The sequence below is a fragment of the Pseudorca crassidens genome, chromosome X (genome assembly GCF_039906515.1).
Source record: "Pseudorca crassidens isolate mPseCra1 chromosome X, mPseCra1.hap1, whole genome shotgun sequence".
Classification (NCBI taxonomy): Eukaryota; Metazoa; Chordata; class Mammalia; order Artiodactyla; family Delphinidae; genus Pseudorca; species Pseudorca crassidens.
Window position 1 is genome coordinate 68407397 of NC_090317.1, and position 21747 is coordinate 68429143.

The 21747-nt window shown below is 40.3% G+C and overlaps 1 protein-coding gene across 1 annotated transcript; it reads left to right on the top strand.

The window, feature by feature from the left end:
* The first annotated feature begins 1641 nt into the window (after positions 1–1641).
* MAGEE2 (MAGE family member E2) lies at positions 1642–3964 on the top strand. Its single transcript, XM_067722958.1, has one exon. The coding sequence runs from the start codon at positions 1863–1865 to the stop codon at positions 3432–3434; it is 1572 nt and encodes a 523-aa protein (XP_067579059.1). The 5' UTR covers positions 1642–1862; the 3' UTR covers positions 3435–3964.
* Positions 3965–21747: the final 17783 nt, after the last annotated feature.

A 21747-nucleotide genomic window follows, 5' to 3' on the forward strand; every position in this document is an offset into this window, starting at 1 on the left:
CCTTTGTAGCAGCTCAAAAGATGCTGCTGCTTTCCACAAGATTCTCCTAAGATATGATCAGCACAGAAACTGAACATTTCTACCTGTAGAACATGCACATTCACTTGTATAAAAATTGATCTTTTCACTCCAGTTTGGCCAAATCCATGGTCCTGAACTGCCTGCTTCCCTACTTTAAGAAAGCATCTGGAATGTAGAAAATGTCAGAGGTTAAGTGTCTGGACCCTCATGTGAAGGCAATGCCCTCTGAGGGAATTCTAGGGCACAGGATAACTGAATGTAACAGTATTCATTACCATCAAGAATTTAAGGAAGGATTTCAATTGTGGAGAAAAATGTAAATTTTACTCCTTCTCAATATTCCACTGCATACCCTGATGGTTGAGAGCTAGGATTTAGCCCAATTACTTTGGTAGCACTCCCAGAAAATAAAGCAGCTGACTCCTCTTCCTTGCTGAAGCGTTTGAATTATGCCTCCCCAAACACAAGACCAACTACTTAAATAATCAGGTCCTATTCTGGTGGTGGTGTTCTCACCTTATGGAGCCCCAACCAGTCCTCACATACTGCTAAATGAAGAAACAGGAAATCCAATCATTCCTGTCATCACTTTCATCCTCATCTCCCTCCCAACCTAGTGCACTTTGGCTCTAGCCACCCTGGGTGTCCAGCTGTTATGCAAACTTATTTTGTACTTTCAAACCTCTGAGCCTTTTCTGATGCTGATCCCTCAGCCTAGAATGCCCTTATAAATCCTTCCCATCCTATTCATCACTTAGAGCTCAATTCTTCCTTGAGGCATGTGCCCCCAATCCAAGACACCCCAGACTAAGCTGTAATTCATTGCTTGTTCCTTCTGTGTTTGTACCATATGTTAACTGTCCCTCCATCAGAGCATATATTTTCAACTACTTTAATTAAGAGTATCTTAAATAAACAGGGCTAATCATTTGTGAAGGACAGCTGGTATTGAGAGAAAGTACTTATGCTTGAGATTCTGACAGACCTGGATTCAAATCCTGGTCTCTTCCACTTGTTGCCTGACTTTGGACAGGTAAATTCACCTCTATGACTCAATTTCCTCATCTGTAAAATGAGGACCATTAAGAGTAGTACCTCATAGCTAAGATTAAGTGATTTAATATGAGATAAGTGAAAATACCAGAAATAGTGTCCGGTACATAGTAAGTGCTCCATTATTATTACCATTGTTTGAACCTACCCCAAAATGTAAGCTCTACACAGAAAGGGATAATCATTGTTTGTCCTCTGGTGTACCTCTAGTACCCAATACTGTGCCTAGCATGTGACACATACTCAAGAAACATATGTTGAATGAGTGGATGAATTAATGAATCCGTGAAATAATTCTCATCTTTAGCATCCTCCTCCTCTCCAAATCCTCTACTGCCTATTAGCTTTATACCTCACAGAAAACCTTTGTGTTGCATCACTGAACATTCCCCAACCCTTACCCTCTTTGCTTTACCTTTGTTTGTTACCCCCTTTCATGAATTCTTTTCTCTGACAAGTTTGACTCTAGCAACAACCACTTCAACTAGCCTCTCGGGCCAGGCAGAAGTAGGGGGCCGGAGTCGGGTACTGGGAGCGGGGCGTGGCCACCACGTCGCAGAACGCAACTGCGCCTGCGTAGGCTGCGGCAAAGCCTAGCTCTCTGAGGGTTGCGTTTATTGCTGGCTGGTGTTTGTGTAGGAGGATCGCTCCTCTCACCAGCTCTCACTTCTGATCCGCGCAGCTCCTGGGTCTCTGGCTTCAGCTTTGTGCTGAGGCGCCGACACACCTACCATCCTCTCTCCGACGGATCGCTGACCTCCCCATTCCTGTTCCTGTCTCCTGGAACCATGTCTCTGGTAAGCCAGAATGCGTGCCACCGCAACGCAGAGACCACTGTAGATTACAGCGACTTCCATGGTGAGATGCAGGCTACTAATGCCTCCGGGTCCCCCACCTCCATGCTAGTTCCTGATGCTCCCCAGGGCCTTCAGGCGCCAATCGATTCTCAGGGCGCTAGCGCTTCCCAGGCTGCGCAGGACCCGAACGACTTCGAGGTGCTGATAGATGAGCAGTCCCGACGTTTGGGGGCGCTCAGGGTCCACGACCCTCTAGAGGACAGGTCGATTGCTTTGGTGAATTTCATGCGAATGAAAAGCCAAATCGAGGGGTCTATTCAGCAGACAGAGATGCTAGAGTTCCTCAGAGAATACTCAGATCAGTTTCCTGAGATCCTCAGACGAGCCTCAGCCCATCTGGACCAGGTCTTTGGGTTGAACCTGAGGGTTCTTGATCCCCAGGCTGACACCTACAAACTAATCAGCAAACGGGGTCTCCAGACCACTGATCGGATAGCAGAATCCCTGGACATGCCAAAGGCAGGTCTCCTGGCCTTGGTCCTAGGCCACATTCTCCTGAATGGTAACCGAGCAAGAGAGGCCTCCATTTGGGATCTGTTGCTAAAAGTTGATGTGTTAGATGAGCCCCAGAGGATCAACATCCCCTTTGGCAGCACAAGGAACCTCCTAACTACTGACTTTTTGCATATGCGGTTCTTGGAGTACTGGCCAGTGTATGGCACTAATCCCCTCGAATTTGAGTTCTTGTGGGGCTCTAGAGCCCACAAGGAAATCACAAAGATGGAAGCCCTGAAGTTTGTGGCAGAGGCTCATGATGAAGAACCCTGGAGCTGGCCAGAAGAATATAATAAAGCCCTGGAAGCTGACAAGGCCAAAGAAAGAAGCCAGGCTGCTGGCTTGGAGTTCTGGTCAGAGGACACTATGAATGATAAGGCAAATGATTTGGTCCAGTTGGCCATTAATGTCACAGAGGAGTTGCTGCCTATACATCAGGATGAGCTGTTGGCTCACACTGGCAAAGAATTTGAGGACGTGTTCCCAAATATCCTCAGTCGAGCTACTCTAATCCTCGATCTGTTCTATGGGTTCTCTCTGATTGAGGTTGATACCAGTGAGCACATTTACCTCCTTGTCCAGCAACCAGAATCAGAAGAAGAGCAAATGATGCTAGAGAGCCTGGGGAGACCCACTCAAGAATATTTGATGCCAATCCTGGGTTTGATCTTCCTGATGGGCAACCGTGTCAAAGAGGCCAGTGTCTGGAATTTGCTTCGGAGATTTGGTGTGGATGTAGGGAGAAAGCATGCCATCACCTGCAAACTTATGAGACAGCGCTACTTGGAATGCAGGCCACTGTCCTATTCTAATCCAGTTGAATATGAGCTTCTGTGGGGTCCTCGAGCTCACCTTGAAACCACCAAAATGAAAGCCTTGGAGTACATGGCCAGGCTCTACAGAAAGCAACCACAGGACTGGCCAGAGCAATATAGGGAGGCTGTTGAAGATGAGGAGGCCAGAGCCAGGTCTGAGGCAACTGCTATGTTCTTCTTTGGCCCCATGTGAAGTCTGGGGGAAGTATGTCACTTCAGTTGGGTGGCATCAATTAAAGGGGCCCTGGGGAAATGGGCACTGGGGCCCCAAATCAGAAGCTGGGCAGGGTTGGGGTGAAAAGTACACATTGTGCTTGCTATTTGTGTTCTATTTCTAATAGTATTTCCTTCCTTTTAATATACCCTTGAATTAGATTCATGATCAGTGTTTATAAATGAAATTGCTCATTTGCCATTCCTGTCTTGTTTCAATATAAAAGTTCATATAGCTGCATAAAGTGTAGTGGTAATATTTACATCTTTCTATGATGTGGAAGAGAATATACAGTTGTTCTTTAACCGTTTGAAATAATCGGTAAAATGGTCTGGTACAGGAGTTAAGTAACAACAGTAATAACATACCCACAACAAACACAAAATCACTCATCTGTTGATGTTCTCCCATCGTGTCTATGGTTTTATTATTTTTTTAATATTGGCATTTACCTGTATTTGCTTTGTGATTCCAGAGTGTAGTGAAAAATAAAAGTATAATGAATTAGGCTCCATGCTTAAGCATTCTTTTATTCAACAGACATGTATTAAGTACCTGCCATGCTCTAAGCACAGTGTTTATGCTGGGAATATAAGGGTGAGGAAGGCCCAGCTGAGCCCCAGAGATTGAGGGGGAGGGGCTGTGGAAGTAAACCAACAATTATTTCTGTGGCAAGTCGTATAATAGGGGTAAGCTCAGAGAGCTATGAGAGTTTACAGGAGTAACTCCCAACTAAACTTTGGGTTCTGGGAGGGGACGGTGAAGGGGCAGGAGTGTCAAGCAAAGGGTGAGTGCGGGAGTGGTCAGGGGTGGTGGCAGGGGAGGATGAGGTGGTATGGAGAGCTGGGACAAGTTAACCTTTAGTGACTTCTATTGTAAGACCTGAGGTTGGGGAGAGGGAGGGAGGGAGGACTAGTCCGTGGGGTCAGGGGCAGTATGTAAAACAGCTTCGCGGGATTTAGTGTAGCTCAGAAAGACAGTGTTGAGTTCAAGAGAAGTGTGGGAGAGATAAACCTGTGGCAGAGATAACAAAGGTCCATATCCTCAGAGAGTGGGTCTTAGGAATCAACAATGGTTCTCCTGAAGCCAGCTGGTCTTGGATCTCGTGTCAGACGGAACAATCCACCCGGAGGAACTCTGAATGGCAACCTCTGCCTGCGCTGTTTATTTCTGCACTCAAGCCGTTAAGGTGAGTGTTAGTATTTTGGTTCTCTTCATTCAGATGCCGGATCTCGCAGCTTCTAACCCTGCTCGGGGCTCTCTCCAAGCCTTCCCTAGAGAACAGGCAGCTAACAATTTCTGTAAGGAAGTCTTGGCTCAGTGGTGGATGTTATACATAAAGTCACCTATAACGCGAGGTGGCGGGGGTAGAAGGGTGGTGTAGGTTTTATGCTTCCTCACCTCCTGGCACCCACAAGCTTTCTGCCCTTTCATCCGTTTAATCACTAGGGGTTACCCTCAACTGCCACCTCCTATAAGATGGGAGAGAGGACTTTCCTCACATTTTCGTCAGCCTCAGGAAGAGAACGACATAACCGTCTCGCTGTGGGGAGGGGACAGAAAGACGGGAGATACACCCTTTCGGCCCCCAAGTCCAGCAGCCGTGCAGAAGCCAAATTAGAGGTGCTTGCTTGGGGAAGCCACTGCGCAGGCGCACTCCGAAGTTGCCTGGGAGATATAGGCCCCACTAGTCTCTGAGATCTTCTCTATCTTCGCATTCCGAGGAAAACTGAATGCTAAGGGCGGGATTTCCGGTGACAAGGAAATGAGTAACTGGAGAGAAAGGGGTTTTGGAAAATAGGATGGGGGTGGAGTTGAGAGGCAGGAGAATATCCAACTTGAAATCTGGGACCTTGAAATAGGGTATTGCCTCCATGCTAAACTGAGAGCCTCTCATTCTTCAGCCTCCTTGGACCTTTAATCTGTACATGCTTGTGGGGCAGGGGGGAAAGGGGCAAGCTGACTAAAGTGCCAAGTTTTTCTTGCTCTGATTTTTTTTTGGTGGGGGGATTAGTAGACTCCTGGATCTTCAGGCACATCAGTTCTTCTGGGGGCACCAGTTGAGAGAAACTTGCCAAGGGGAAGGTGTAGCATATGGACCAACAATAATGTAAAGCTGCCAACTTTTTTAGTACTAAATATGTGCCAAGCACTACGCTGGATTCTTCACTTTCTTTAGCTCCAATCGCTCCACCAGTTCTCCAAAAAGCATTTTAATAGTCCCATTTGACACTATAGGAAACTGAGGCTTAAGTAATGTGCCCAAGGTCACACAGCCAGTCAATGACAGCTGGGATTAGAGTTTAAGTCTGCTTTTGGCTACAATTCACCCTGTTTACAGTGCATAGCATCACAGGCCCCCTTCAGCCTTTGCTGTGTTCTCACTCGAATTTGTTGACTCTCAAAAAATATAAGGAAGGGCTGTATGCCAGGCTGGGAGGGGCAACATGACAGCCCTCCAAAAGAGGATGAAAGTGAGGCTGGAATTTCTCCAGGCTCTTCCTTGTTCCATTACTCGGGCTCCCTGAGAGCTGTGTAGGTGTGAAATGTGCATTTCTGTCCAATCTCCCTGCTCTGTCCTAAGAATCTTCCCCACTTTGCTCTCTTCTGCAAGCTTCCAGCCTTATATGCTGGCTTTTACTCAGGGAGAGTCAAATATCACTATTTCTGTTTTTTGTAATCCTGAAAGAACAATGACCTGACAGAGCTCTTGCCTTGCCCAGGGGAGCTCTTGCTTTGCCCAGCTCAGGATGCAAAAAGAGAAGTGGGAACTAGACTCTGTGTCATACATGCCACATGTAATTTCCCAGAAGTAACAAAGGTGAAGCTTGTATACCTATGGTAAGGGAAAAGGTGTAGTTATCTTAGTGGCTACAGCCATTCCTTTGAAGGTCATGCGAGGCCTGGATACTCTCCTTTATTCACGTACCAAATTAGAATTAGCATCCCTTAGGAGAAACACTTAGGGGTGGAAATAAGTGTATGGCAAGCAAGACTTACAAAGGATGTTGTATGTATTACTCCGAAGTACAATCTCCATTAAGCCTTTAGAACACTGAACAAAATACCCTTCTTATCTATGTGAATTAGTTTGTAAAATGGTACAGTCTGAGTTCATTTGCAGATTCTTTGGGCTATTGATACCCACCAAGTATTGAAGTTTTGGCCAAGGTGGGGCTTGCCGACTGGGTGTTGGTTAGATATGTATTGTATATGCATCATCCTGTATATACAATGCTATCCAGAGTCCCCTTTGATCTATGATTAGGATCATTGCTGGAGAAAAAAAACATTGAGAATACATTCATGTTCAGTTGCTGAGGCCCAGGAGCGCCCTCTTTTGGAGAGGATGGATGGTTAGAGAAGCCTTTTCCTTCCCTTCTCTTCATCAGTTTCTGTATACTAGTTGTCACAAATAAGCAATACAATCCAAGGAAAAGCTGAGCTGGACTGACAAATGTGGACTTCAAGCCAATTCTCCCAGCCACAGGATTGCTGCCCCTAAACCCTCTGGTACCAACAATCTAGGGCAGCCTGTAAGTACCCTTCAGGTTCAGACAAGGACCCTACAGTCTCCTCCTCCCCTCCTAAGGGTATCTCCATACTGTGAAATTTCTCACTCAACAGGCTTTCTCTTCCCCTTCCATGAATACTCAAAAATGTCTTAAGGAATTGTCTGCAGGCAGGGTTTGAGGCTAGTTGCAAAGAAAGCTGTAAAAGAATTACCAGAGTAGGCCCTCCTCCCTGAGACATTTTTGTTCTAGTCCTTGTACGAACACACTAAGCATAAGGAGGGGACAGTATATCAGAATGGCTATGAACTCTGGATCTGGACAATGCTGGCTCTGTCACTTCCTAACTGTGTGACCTTGGGCAAGTTACTCAACATCTCTTTCTAGACCTCTCAAAGCTGTTTTCAAGAAATTGATAGAAAAGCCCAGGGTCACACATTTATTATTTGATAATGTCAGAACTATAACCCAGGACAATTGTATCTTAGTCTATTGATATTTCCAACCTACAACACTGCTTTTAAGACTGCTACTTGTCAGCACCTTGGTAGCTGAGTTCAAATGGTTACTGGGTTCTTAGACTTACTAGTGTTTGTTTTCTTTAGTAAATATTTCAGGTAAATATTAGCCCCAGGTAGTTATGAATTACTGAGGTTTAGCTGCATTGGTAATATATTCTTTATATTCTTTGCAGACACCTATACACAAGACACTTTTTTAGGAGCTCATGTGTGGTCTCTTTAAGTAGTCCTCAGTGACCTACAGATAATCACTTTCTCTATATACCACTCCAGGAGTCCCAAACAAACAGTGAGGATGACTTCTCTTAAAAGGAGGCAGGGTTAGGAAGGGATTTGGGATCTGAAGCCTATGGTCTGAGAAGCCTATCTCAAATTGCCTTTCTCCTGAAAGCACTTGGTTTGGCATGGGCTGGCCAGGGTAGAGCATCTGTCCTCTGAGTGTCTACTTCCCTTGAAATATAGAAGAGAAGGAGGATGTAGAAAGGAGACAAGAATGGTCATTGCTTCTGAAGCTGCCCTCTGCTCTGAAGCCTCAACCACACCTCAAAGAAGCTTCCCTGGTGGTGAGGGCTGCAGGGTACAAGGTGCCCTGGAATGGCCCCAGCCTGGATTGCTCTCCTTCTGCAAGACAAAGAGTAATGCTGTCCTAGAAGAAGATGTTCGTTATTCCAGACAGTGAGGGAGACCACCCTGAGATCCAGCTATGAAGGCCAGGTGTGGAGAGATGGGTGCACACATCACTGCTCTCCTTTCTCTGGATTGGGGGCAGGGTCAGGGAGAGTATAAGGCCTAGGAGGGAGGAAGTAAGGAGAGGGAGCTTTGGCAAAACTGTTAACCATTTATATAATGTCTCCTCACACAAATATGGCCATGGACATCCTCAAAGTTCCTAACAGGGACATACTGAGTGAAGAGAAGTTGATCACCAGCTCTGACAGGGAACAAACTGGCCCCTGAGGTCAATGGCAACCCTACTGACCCGACCAACAAGGAGCCAGACCCAGCTCAGCCCCATCCTCAGGTAGTTCCACCTAAGACTGTCTTGGTCCCTGAGACTCACCTACACTGGAGGAGCCCCCTGGATGTCAGGCTTGTCCAAAAGTCACCTACCCGGTTCAGTTCAACCAGCAATTGCTGAATACCTGGTATATGCTAGCCTTGTTATATTAGATACTGAGACACAGGGATGATTCAGATAAGGCCCCTACCTTATCTGTGTTCTAACTCTCTATTCACCTTTGAGTCTGGTCAACTATATGATCAATTTATTAAGATTTTTATTTCAATGTGTACCTTTTTCATTTCTAGAATTTCTAATTGTTTCTTTTTCAAATATACCTTATTTAAAAAAATACTCTGTTCTTTTCTTAGATTCCAGTCCTCTTTTCATGTCTTTAAACATTTTAAGCAGTCTTATTTTTTTCCAGTTCTTTTCATATTTGTCTATTATTGCTTATTTCTTTAGTTGTAAATTCTGCATTTTGTTGGGTCTGCTCAGTATCTAACGGTGGTGAGTTTTTGTATGTGCGTTATAACTTGTATCTGTGTGTTAATCCTTAGCTGGCATTACCTTCTGAGAGACTCTCTAAGGCCGCCTCTGCTGCCAATCTCTCCCTCTTGGGGAGGAAGGATGGAGTTATGTGCTGTCTGGTGCAGCTGTTCTACCCCAGTCCTTCCAGCACAGATACAATGTCTTTCTGAGCTTGAAGGCTCTCTTGCGCTCTGCTGAAGAGAATACCTCCTGCCTCTTGGAAGCCTTCTCCTCTATATATGTCTTTGAGATATTTATCCAAATCTCTGTTGCCTTTTATCACTCAGTGCTCTTATAGTTTAATCCTTTTATAAATCTTTAGTGTCATTTAATGGGATTTTGGAAAGAAGAGGAAAAGAGGGATATAATCCTGCATCATGACCAGAACACAACTTTTATTTTAATAGGTAAAAGTTGAAGTCAATCTAAATTCTCACAGCAAATATTTTGGTTTTATTTGTTAATATAATTAGAGCCCCTCCTTTTAATGGAACAGTATAAAATATTTGGGAATGATGGAGTAGAGACTATTAAAGAATAGCAAATTATGGTTAATATATATTGTTAAATACAAAATACAAGCTATGAAACAATGGAGTCAATATTATCTTGCAAAAATGTGTGTGTAAATAATGGAAATATATTTCCTTTCAAACTGATGAATAGTGGTGTGGTAGACAAAATAACATTTCCTCAAAGATGTCCACGTTCTGATCCCTGAAACCTGTGAATATGTTACTTTACATGGCAAAAGGGACTTTTCAGATTGATTGAATTAAGGAAATTGAATTGGGGAGATTATCCTGGATTATCCAGATGGACCCAATGTTATCACAAGAGTCTTTATAAGAGAGTGTCAGGAGGATCCGAGTTAGTGTGACAAATGAGGCAAGAGGTTGAAGTGATGTGAGGAGGGAATCCTGAGCCAAGAAATGCAGACAGCCTCTGGAAGCTGAAAAGACAGGGAAATGGATCCTCCCTTCAAAGCTTCAAGAGAGAACTAGCCGTACTGACATTTTGACTTTAGTGCAATGAGATTGATTTTGGACTTCTGACCTCCAAAATTGTAAAATAATAAATTTTTGTTGTTTTAAGCCACTAAATTTGTGATAATTTGCTACAGCAACAATAGGAAACTAATACAAATGCTTACTACAGGGCAGAGGAATTTAGATTTCTATTTTGCTTGAAAAGAAATTAACATTCAGATAAATAAGATAAATAAAATACAGTGTTTAAAGCAGCTGGATCTGTCCATAACAATGAGACTATGGTGTCAGCTTATGACTGTAAAAAATTAAAGTGTTGCAATACCCATGTAGAAGAATGCAGAAGGAAAAAAATGCAAGTAGTTACATGTCTCACAGAAGTTTAAAGTGATAGTGGGTTATGTAGGGCTACATTAAGTATTAACATAAAAATTTTAAGGAAATGCTTGTGTCCTGTACCCTGCAGTTTCATTTCTAAGAATGGATTTTGAGAAAACATTCTTGGATGTGAGCTTACATTTGGTTTGAAAGTATCATCCCAGGCTTAATTTAAATGAGGAAAAACACCAACTAAAACCAACTAAAAACGCCAACTAAATCTTCAATAATATTTGATTGGTAAGGAAAATAAAGGTCTTTCTATGTAATGGAATGATATAAAGACATCAGAAATTATGATATTCAATAATGGTTAATAGCAAGAAAGTTCGTTTAGGAAACAATATTAACAGTGTGACTCAATTTCTATGGAATAAAAAAGGACTGTTTCTCCAGCCACATTATAATCTTATTTATCTTTAGTGCTTTTACAGGTGATTTCTATTTTTTAAAATATATTCTAATGTTTATTTTCTTAATTTTCCACACTGGAATTATATTTGTTCTAATGAATTGAAGAAAACACCAAAGGCACACTGTGATAACCTCTTCTTTTTTTTTTTTTTTTTTTTTTTTTTTTTTTGCGGTACGCGGGCCTCTCAGTGCTGTGGCATCTTCCGCTGCGCAGCACAGGCTCCGGACGCGCAGGCTCAGCAGTCATGGCTCACGAGCCCAGCCGCTCCGCGGCATGTGGGATCTTCCTGGACCGGGGCACGAACCCATGTCCCCTGCATCGGCAGGCAGACTCTCAACCACTGAGCCACCAGGGAAGCCCAACCTCTTTCTTTTTAAAAGTGGAAAAGAATTTAAATGTTCTAAATGAGGGTTTGGTTGAGGAGACAATCTTTTGTGCTGTGGGTGGGAGCATACATATGAACAGCCCCTTTGTGGAGGGTCTTTTGGCAGCAAAATAACACTTTTGAAGGTTTTCTCAGGAAATAATCCTGCAGATAAACATAGATGTGGCTATATGGATTCCATAGTAATATTGATTGATCAGGCTAAAATATGAAATTATTTTAAAACCAAAAATTAGTTACAGAAAATAGGATTTGTTAATTAAATTGAATTCTGTCATTGTACAAGAAGGAGCAGAAAAATATTTAAAGGCACATAAATGCTGAAGATTTCTCATTTGTGATAAAAAGCAAATATTTTGTATGATTATATTTTTGTAAAAATAGGCATATATACATAAAATTTATGCAATGGAAATTAATGCTCTCAAACTTTGGTCACATCTCTATGTTGCATGGAATTCTGGTGATTTTTTTATCTTCTTATCCTGATTTATTATTTGCCTACAGCCAAGTACTGTCTCTTGTGTAATAACATTTTAAAGCCTGTACAAAACAATAAGAACCAAGTAGTTTTAATTAATTAAATGAGCACAGACCCAGTATAATTAAAGGTACCCAATGAAGGTATTCACTTGGGCACTGTATCATATTACCCATGGGACCTTATACTGGAGCAACTTCAATGAAAGCCATTTGGCAACATTTCATTCAAAGCTCTGAAATATACAGGTACTTTCAAAGTGCCACTTAATCTTGTGAAATCTTTGCCTCATAAGTAATTCTGGATATCAGCACGAATTTAAATACAATGATGTTCTGTTCACCACCACCTATTTAAATTGGGAACAATTTGAATCACCTTTACTCAACAATGATGGAGAGGGTTGAGAAAGTAGGAATCATTCATGGGAATTTAAGGTACTACAAGCATTGCAAATTATGCCATAGAAGAATTTTTTTAACATCTTTATTGCAGTATAATTGCTTTACAATGGTGTGTTAGTTTCTGCTGTATAACAAAGTGAATCAGCTATATGTATACATATATCCCCATATCCCCTCCCTCCTGTATCTCCCTCCCACCCTCCCTACCCCACCCTTCTGGGTGGTCACAAAGCACGGAGCTGATCTCCCTATGCTATGCAGCTGCTTCCCACTAGCTAGCTATTTTACATTTGGTAGTGTATATATGTCCATGCCACTCTCTCACTTCGTCCCAACTTACCCTTCCCCCTCCCCGTGTCCTCAAGTCCATTATCTACATCTGCATCTTTATTCCTGTCCTGCCCCTAGGTTCTTCAGAACCTTTTTTTTTTTTTTTAGATTCCATATATATGAGTTAGCATATGGTATTTGTTTTTCTCTTTCAGACTTACTTCACTCTGTATGACAGACTCTAGGTTCATCCACCTCACCACAAATAACTCAGTTTCGTTTCTTTTTATGGCTGAGTAATATCCCATTGTATATATGTGCCACATCTAGAATAATTTTTAAAGACACAGAAAATTGAAAAAATTGAATAATAGGGTTTTTAAACATTTTCTTTTGAAATAATTACTGATACACGGGAAGTTGCAAAGGTAGTACAGAGAGATTCTGTGTACTTTTCACCCAATATTTCCCAGTGATTACTACTTAAATATATCTAGAATAATATCAAAACCAGGAAACTGACATGGATATAAATGTACGTGTGTAGTTCTAAGTCAATTCATCACATGTAATTACCACCACACACAAGATATAAAACTATTCCATCCCAAGAAACATTTCCTTCTTGCTACTTCTTTATAGTCAACACCCACACTCTACCCCACATACACTGCTGCCATCCCTTATCCCCGGTAACCACTGATCTGTTTTCCATCTCTATAATTTTGTCATCTCAAGTAGTTTATAAAAATGGAATCATATAGCATGTAAATTTTTGAGATTAACTTTTAAATTCAGAATAATGCCTTTGGGATCCATCTAAGTTGTTGCAGGTATCAATAGCTTGTCCCTTTTTACTCCTGTGTAATATTCCATGGTATGAAAACCACAGTTTAGCCATTCACCTACTGGAGAACATTTGGGTTGTTTCCAGTTTTTAACCATTACAAATAAAGCTGATATGAATAAAATTGAGGAAAACTCCCTTGGATTCTTTATTTTATGACAGTTTTTATCATAAATGGCTGTCGAATTTTGTGAAATGCTTTTTTTTGCATTTGATCACATGATTTTTCTCTTTAGCCTGTTAATATAGTGGTCTACATTGATTTTCAAATATTGAACAAGCCTACATCCATGAAATAAACTCCACTTACTCATAGTGTATAATTTTTGTATGTACATATTATAGCTTAATTCTATTCACCAATTTTTTTAAAGAATTTTTACATCTATATTCATGAGTGATACTGGTGTGTCATTCTCCTTTTATACTTTGTATGCTGGGATTTGGTGTATGTTGTCAATATTGAGTTTGTTAGAAGGAATTGAGAAGTGGTCCCTCCTCTTTTATATTTTCTGGGAGTGACTGTGTAAAATTGGTGTTATTATTCAAATATTTTAGAAAATTCTCCAGTGATGTCATCAAGGCCTGGAGTTTTCTTCTTTGGAAATCTTTTTAACAATTTACCTTAACTCCAATAGGGCTATTCAAAGTACTTATCTCAAACTGAGGTAGTTGTGGTAGTTTCTGCTTTTTGTTTCTTCCTAAGTTGTAAAATGTATGTATTTAGAGTTGTTCATAGTATTCCCTTGTTATTCTTTTGACATCTGCAGGGTGTGTAGTGATATCCACTGTTTAATTACTGATATCAGTAGTTTGCATCTTCTACTTTTTTTCTTGCTAGATTTTTGTCAAATTTATTAATTTTCTTAAAGAATTGGCTGTTTATTGTATTGTTTTTCTCTACTGATTTTCTGGTTTTAATCATGGATTCATTTGAAGCTTACTTTAAACTTCTGGGTGTTGAGATTTCCTGTTTTCTTTCTGTTGTTGATATCTAGTTTGCTTTCCTGTGTTCAGAAAACACACTGTGTATGATTTCAACATGGAAAATTTACTGAGGTTTGTTATAAGGCCCAGGGCATGGTCTATCTCATTATATATTCTGTTGGCATTTGAAAAGAGTGTGTATTCTGCTCTTGTCAGGAAGAGTGTTCTCTAAATGTCAATGAGATCCTGTTGACTCATAGTGTCATTGAGTTCTTCTATACCCTTAGTGAATTTCTGTTTAGCTGTTCTATGAATTGCTTGGAGGAGTCTTGAGGTTATCAACTATAACTGGAGATGTGTCTATTTCTTCTTTCAGTTCTATCAGTTTTTGCTTCATACATTTTGCAGCTGTTGTTTGGTACATACACATTAGGATAGATATGTCTTCTTGGTTGATTTATTATTTTATTATGCAAGTTTCCCCTCTCCCTTGAAAATTTTCCTTGCTCCATCATCTCCTTTACCTGATATTAATATAACCACTCCTGCTTTTTGTTAATTAATGAGTGTGTTGTATAACTTTTCCCATCATTTTACTTTCAAAGTATCATTATACTCTGTATCATTATATTTGAAATGAGACTTTTTGCAGATAGCATATAGTAGGGTGATGTTTTTTTAATCCACTCTGCCAATGTCTGTCTTTTAGATGGTGTATATAGACCATTTTCATTTAATACGATTTTTATATAAAAGGTGTAAGTATGCCTTTTTATTTTTTGTTTTCTGTTTGTTCTCCCTGATTTTTATTTGTTTTCTTTATCCTAGCTTCCTCTGAGTTACTTGGATATTTTTTCAAATTCCATTTTGATTTAGCTATAATGTTTTTGGATTTACCTCATTGTATAGTGTATTTAGTGGTTTCTCTAGGTATTACAGTACATATACATATATAACATCACAATCTACTGGTGTCAAATATTTTCCACTTTAAATGAAATGCAGAAAACTCACTTCCCTTTACATGATTTTTTTCTTTTTTCAAAATTGAAGTATAGTTGCAATGTTGTTTTACCCTTTACATCCTTTTAGTCTCCCTAGTTATAATATGATTTTTGTAAATATTTCCACTACATACATTGAGAACTACATCAGGCAGTGTTATAATTTTTGCTTTGACCTCAAACATAATTTAGAAAACTCAAAAGGAGGGCTTCCCTGGTGGCGCAGTGGTTGAGAGTCCGCCTGCTGATGCAGGGGACACGGGTTTGTGCCCCGGTCCAGGAAGATCCCACATGCCGCAGAGCGGCTGGGCCCGTGAGCCATGGCCACTGAGCCTGCACGTCCGGAGGCTGTGCTCCGCAATGGGAGAGGCCACAACAGTGAGAGGCCCGTGTACCACAAAAAAAAAAAGAAGAAAAGAAAACTCAAAAGGAGAAGGATATTATATTTACCCATTTTTAAAAATAAATTATTTTTTCTTTCTTCATAATGTCCCAAGATTCCTTCTTTGATCATTTCCTTTCTTATTAGAAAACTTCCTGCAGCCATTATTTTAGGGTAGCTCTGTTAGAGACAAATTCCTTAGCTTTCCTTTTTCATAGACTGTCTTGATTTCCCCTCCATTATTGAGGGATTTTTTCCCACTAGATATAGAATTCTGGTTCTATAGTTCTTTGCTTTCAGCACTGAAAAATTATGTGCCACTACATTCTGGTCTTTATGGTTTGTGATGAAAAATCCATTGTCATATGAATTGCTTTTCCCTACAATGCTTCAATTCTTTCTGGATGCTTTCATGATATTTTTTCTTTGTCTTTAGTTTTCAAAATTTGATTATGATTTGTTATGGCATGTTTCTTAGGGTTTACCATGTTTATTGTTCACTCAGTTTCTTGACTCAGCAAGTTTATGTCTTAGAATAAATGTGGTAATTTGCAGCCATAATTTCTTGAAATATTTTTAGCCCACTATCTTTATCTTCTCCATCCAGGATTCTAAGGACATGAATATTAGATATTTTGTTGTACTGACACAAGTTCCTCATGCTTTTTTTTTAGTATATGGTTTCTCAGTTTTCCAGATTGGGTGAATTCTGTTGTGTTGTCCTCAAGTTCACTAACTCTATACTCTGTCCATTCCATTCTGCTATGGGGCCCATTCATTGAGTTTTTCATTTTGGTCATTGCATTTTCTAGTTATAAAATTTCCATTTGGCTCTTCTTTATATTTTCTATTTCTTTGATGATAGTTTCTATTTCTTTGCTGAATCTTTCTATGTTTTCATTTGTTTCGAAAATGTTTGTCACTGCTTGTTGAAGCATTTTTATTCCTTTAAAATTCATGTCAGATAATTCTAACATTTGTGTCATTTCAGTGTTGACATTTGTTGATTTTTTTTTCTTTTTCACAGTGAGAACTTCCTGTTCTTTTCTATGTCATATGATTTTCTATTGAAATCTGAATATTTGGTTATTATATTATAAGAATGGATCTTATTTAAATCTTGTATTTTTAACAGGCCTCTTCTGTCACAACTCCAGTGGAGGAAGGGCAGGATGCTGCCTTTTTACTTACATGTGAGACAAGTCCAGATTTCCAACTTGGCTGCCACTAAAATCTGGGGGAGGAGAGGATCCTTATCCCTATGGGCAGTGGTGGGAAGCTCACTTCTCCACTTGAGCTCCACTTCAAGCTCACTACTACATCTCTGGTGATAACACCCTGGCAAGGAGTTATAAGGATGATGCATTATGCCTCCCTACTATGCCTCTACTAACCCCGTGGAAAGAGTTAGCCTTATTACTTCTGAGTGTTGGTGAAAGCCATGAAACCCCTCTAGGTCTCCTCTGACACCACCCCATTGAGGAGGGGTGGAAGTACCTCATAATCACTGGGGGGAGCTAGTGGGACAGGCTTCCCACATGATTACCACTGACACCAAAGGTATGGGGTCTTCTTACTTATCAGTGAGATGAAAGCCCCTGATCCCCAGTGGGTCTGCTCTAATACCATCCATGATTGGTGGTTACAAGGCCTCATTCTTGCCTGGTAAATGTGGAAGTCTAGGTTCTCCACTCAGTCTGTTCTAGTGAGGGTGGTGATGGGACTGCAGGTTTTTTCTGTGTTGGGCTGGAGTAGAGTGATTATTTTCTAAAAGTTGTCAGTCTTGTGAGGCTGCTACTTCCTCATACTTTGACTAGAGAGAGTAGGCTTTATCTGGAATTTTTATGTTTGTGCTCACTGAATTTTCCAGGTTTCTGGTATCAACAGTACCAAATAGGGAGGTATAAGCCAAAAATCAAACACAAGGAATTCACCATGACGTTATTCCATTGGTCCTGGGGTCCCTTGCCAGTCTGCCCTATTTTCTGACTTTAGAAATTTTTTGTGATTGTTTAATTGTAATGTCCAGGATTTTTAAGCTGAACTTGGAGGCAGAAATAGGGAAAATTAAGTATCCTCCATCTGCTCAGAAGCAGACATCTCCATACAATATAGTTGTAAGAAGTATGAATGAGTAAATGACTGAGGAAAGGGTAATAGTGATAAATGTAAGAGGAGGTGGAGAATGGCTCTATTCCTATTAAAAGGTTATATATGATATATCATAGGTTGTTTACACACATGTGTATGTATATTTACATGTACATACACACATACATACATAAATACACACACACAGGAGTTATATCCAATTTTAAAGTTTCTCCTTGATGTTGTATGATTGCAGTTTTTATTTTCCTTCAGATTAACTATATTTTCTTCTTTTTTGCTTATCTTTATTCACTGATTTTAATACACAAACTCTAGTACTTGTGAAATGAAAATGTAAACAAGAAAAATGTTTAAAGTATTAGATAACTCAGTGCATTTAATAAATATAACAAGTGTCGTAATACTCAGAGTAAGAAATAGTGTGAAGAAATAGGTATTTTCCTCCCAGCCTGCATTAATATAATTCATCTTATGATATAAAGGACTACTTATCAGTAATGTTTAATTTTTTACATTAACATACCATGAGCGTCAAATTCCACTTGTAGAAATATTTGTGTAGCAGTGTGATTTCCTACAACACTGTCTCACAGGAATTATTAGAATTATAATTAACACTGAGTTATGTTAAGCAAGTATTAAATGTAAGGAATTCACCTGGAAACATCCAGTAACCAGTTGGATATGTGAGCCTGGGATTTCAGAATCCTCCAGGGAATACCAATCAAATGCTGCTCCCATGCTCAGCCTGTGCAAACATTAAGGATATATGCTCTCATGCTTGCTTCTTTTAGTTGGTGATTGAGCAGAGTTTCGCATCAATCAGGTTTATGAATCCTTCAATGTTTTCTTGCTTAAGGTTTTCTTCATGTTTGCATTTGTTCCTCATGATTGAAGACCTAATCTCTCTACCACATAAAGGTCCTTTGGAGCTTCCTCAGTCTCCCTTCAATACACATTGAACATAACCCCAAACTATCACCCAGAGTCGCATGCACATGAATTTTTGACACATACCTTGTCACAGAGTATTCCAAGATTTGATATACTACTATTTTGTTAACAACTCACTGACTCTGTTTAGTTCATTCTTAATTCACTGATGTCATTTGGTGTAAGTTAAAAAGAGACACCACTAAGGATGGAACTATTATGAACGGAAAGTACATCAGTCTAGAGGAGTAGGTGCTTTTGAAGATCAACTTATCCAGTGACACATAAATGCCATAATTTACAGACAATTGCTGTCAATAAGTGGATATAACATATTACAGTAAACTTTTCTCTTTGCAAACATACAGGTTTCTTTTTCTTTTCCTCCTCCTCCTTCTGCTTCTCCTTCTCCTTTTACATTTCAACAATGAGATCACCGAAACCAACTCTGGAATATCCGTATGATGTAATAGTACTCAGCAATGAAAGGGGAAAAAAATACCAATGCACACAACAACGTGTATGAATCTCAAGACCATTTGCTGAGTGGAAAAAGACAAGCACAAAAGAGGACATACCATTTATTAAAAGTTCTAGAAATAGTAAAACTAACCTACAGAAACAGAAAGCTGACGAGCGTTTGCCTGTGAGGGATGGAGGAGCAGATGGATTGGGAGGAGACATGAGAACACATCTGGGGTGAGGATAATGTTCTAGATACTGATAAGAGGGTTGGGTTACACAGGTGTGTGCAATTGTCAAAATTCAATGAATGGTGCAGTTAGGATTTGTGCATTTTGCTCTGTGTAAATTTTCCCTCAACGAGAAAAAAAGGAACCACCATAAACAAATATTAAACTCTAGTTAATCATTTGGGTGCTGAATTATCTAGGGTTGGAAAGTACTGTTGCTTACAGCTTACTTTAAAATGCATCCAGAATATAACATGAATTGTTGGATGGATAATGGATGGACACAGAGATATATGTGTGATTAAGGAAGGATAGAAAACGGCTAATGTTGTAGTCTCTAGGTAGCGATCATATGGATTTTCACTGTACAACCTGGTAGACATTTCCGGATGTTCGATGGGTTTCAAAACAAAATATTAGGAAAAATGGACTCATACTAAGCATAAATTTGTACCTAATTTTATGCACCTTCAGTACAGCTTGAACATCACTTCATTTAATTTTGTATGCTACTACTATCTTTTAAATGGAGGTGTATACTCACATTGTATAGGTGTCCTATCATTTCTAACTTTTGGTGTGTTTTAATAATTTTGTTGGTCATGGCTGTGGTAAACACTATGGGAGTGAAAACTTTGTTCTTGTGAAAAATTATTGCCTTAGAACCATTCATTTCCTTGACATATATCCCCAGGGCCAGAACATATGCCAAGTGTTCAGGTGGGAGCACATATTTTCTAGAGCACCCCAGAGGGGTTCATATCAATTTGCATTTATACCAACAGGATGTGAGAGGGTCAGTTCTCAAGCCAGTAGCCAATGCAAGGGAATACGACTATCTATTTCTCACTTGCTTAAGTATCTCTTTGTTGGAACTCTTGATTTATCAAAACTCTAAACATCATTTTAGATATAATTTCTTATAAAAACGTTGGTGGGAGAAATGTCAGAAAATGCAAGTCAACATGAGCAGGTGATAAGTAGTAACAGTATCTCCCATTGCTACTAACAACACATGTATAATTCCTAGACAGGAATTAAGCTTCTCTGTGCTTGGGGTGGAGGAGAGAATGAATGCTGGAGGAACACACACAATGTCTGCTCAGTCATAAAACTGGAAAAGCAGAACATTTAGTCCCTCTTGAGGCAGTTGTAATGACAGCAAGTGGGAAGTTACATAAAGAAACATTCACAAATATACTCATACCAACTATAATATGAATTAGGTTAATATGAGAATGTATTACAAAGAAATGGATCTAAGGACAGAGATAATTTTAAGTGATAATTTCGTTATTTAATAAAGACAAAGGAAAAGTAGAATGGACATACTTTGAAACCAAAATTGTGATAAATGGAAGGCTTATTTCACAAGCCAGGGTAAATATACAAAAATAAAGTTGCTCTTAGGTTACGAATGGCCTGGGCTCTGAGCCAAGGACTTTAGGACAGTTGTCTGAAGAGAGGCTGGGGCAGACTTGGTGCCAGGTAGGCAAACCTAAGGTAGAGTAGGGAATGAGCTTTGAATCTCAATTTAATTTATAGAAGTGGAGCTCTGGATCTGCACTGTCAGTGGCTTATGGGCTCCTCATTACACTCTGCTGATCAGGACCAGGCCCAATTTGAGATGAAAATTAGACATCCAAGAGGCAATCTTGAGTAGGCAGTTGAATATATGAGCCTGGATTTCAGGGATAAGACTGGACTTGAAATATTAACGTGTGATTCTTCTATTTGTGGGTGGGATCAAAGTGATGGAACTATGTATGATTCTGCAGGAAGTGAGCATAGGTAGGGAAGAGAAGAAATCTGAGAATCAAAACCTAGAGCACTTGAATGCATAGAGGTCAAGGAGTCACAGAAGGACACACCAGGACACTGAAAAGTAGCAGAACCTGAGGCAGAACGCCAACCAAGGGACAGGAATGTCCTGTAAACCAGGGGTCCCCAACCCCCGGGCCGTGGACTGGTACCGGTCCAAGGCCTGTTAGGAACCAGGCCACACAGTAGGAGGTGAGCGGCGAGCGAGCGAGTGAAGCTTCATCTGACGCTCCCCATCGCTCGCATTACCACCTGAACCATCTCTCCCCTCCCCGCACCGTCCCTGGAAAAATTGTCTTCCACGAAACTGGTCCCTGGTGCCAAAAAGGTTGGGGACTGCTGCAGTGTAAACCAAGTGAAGAAAGTATTGCAGGGAGGAGGAAGTGATCAACAGTGCCAAATACTACTGATCAGTCAAGTAATGTCAATACTGAGAAATGACCACTAGATTTAGCAACGTGCAGGTCTTTGGGGACCTTGAGAAGAGCTAGTTCACTGGATTGGTGGGAACAGAAGATCGATTGAGATGGTTCAAGACAAAATGGGAATAGAGGAAATGGAGATACCAAAAACAAATAATGATTTTTTAGGAGCTTTTCTGTAAAGCGCAAATCGAGAGATGATGATGCTGCAGATGGAGGGCATTGTGCAGTTAAGGTGGGGTTTTTGTCAGTTTCTCTCTTTCTTG

What these genes read in the sequence shown, in the direction of transcription:
- MAGEE2 (XM_067722958.1), top strand. Translation starts at nt 1,863, where the DNA reads ATGTCTCTGGTAAGCCAGAATGCGTGCCACCGCAACGCAGAGACCACT.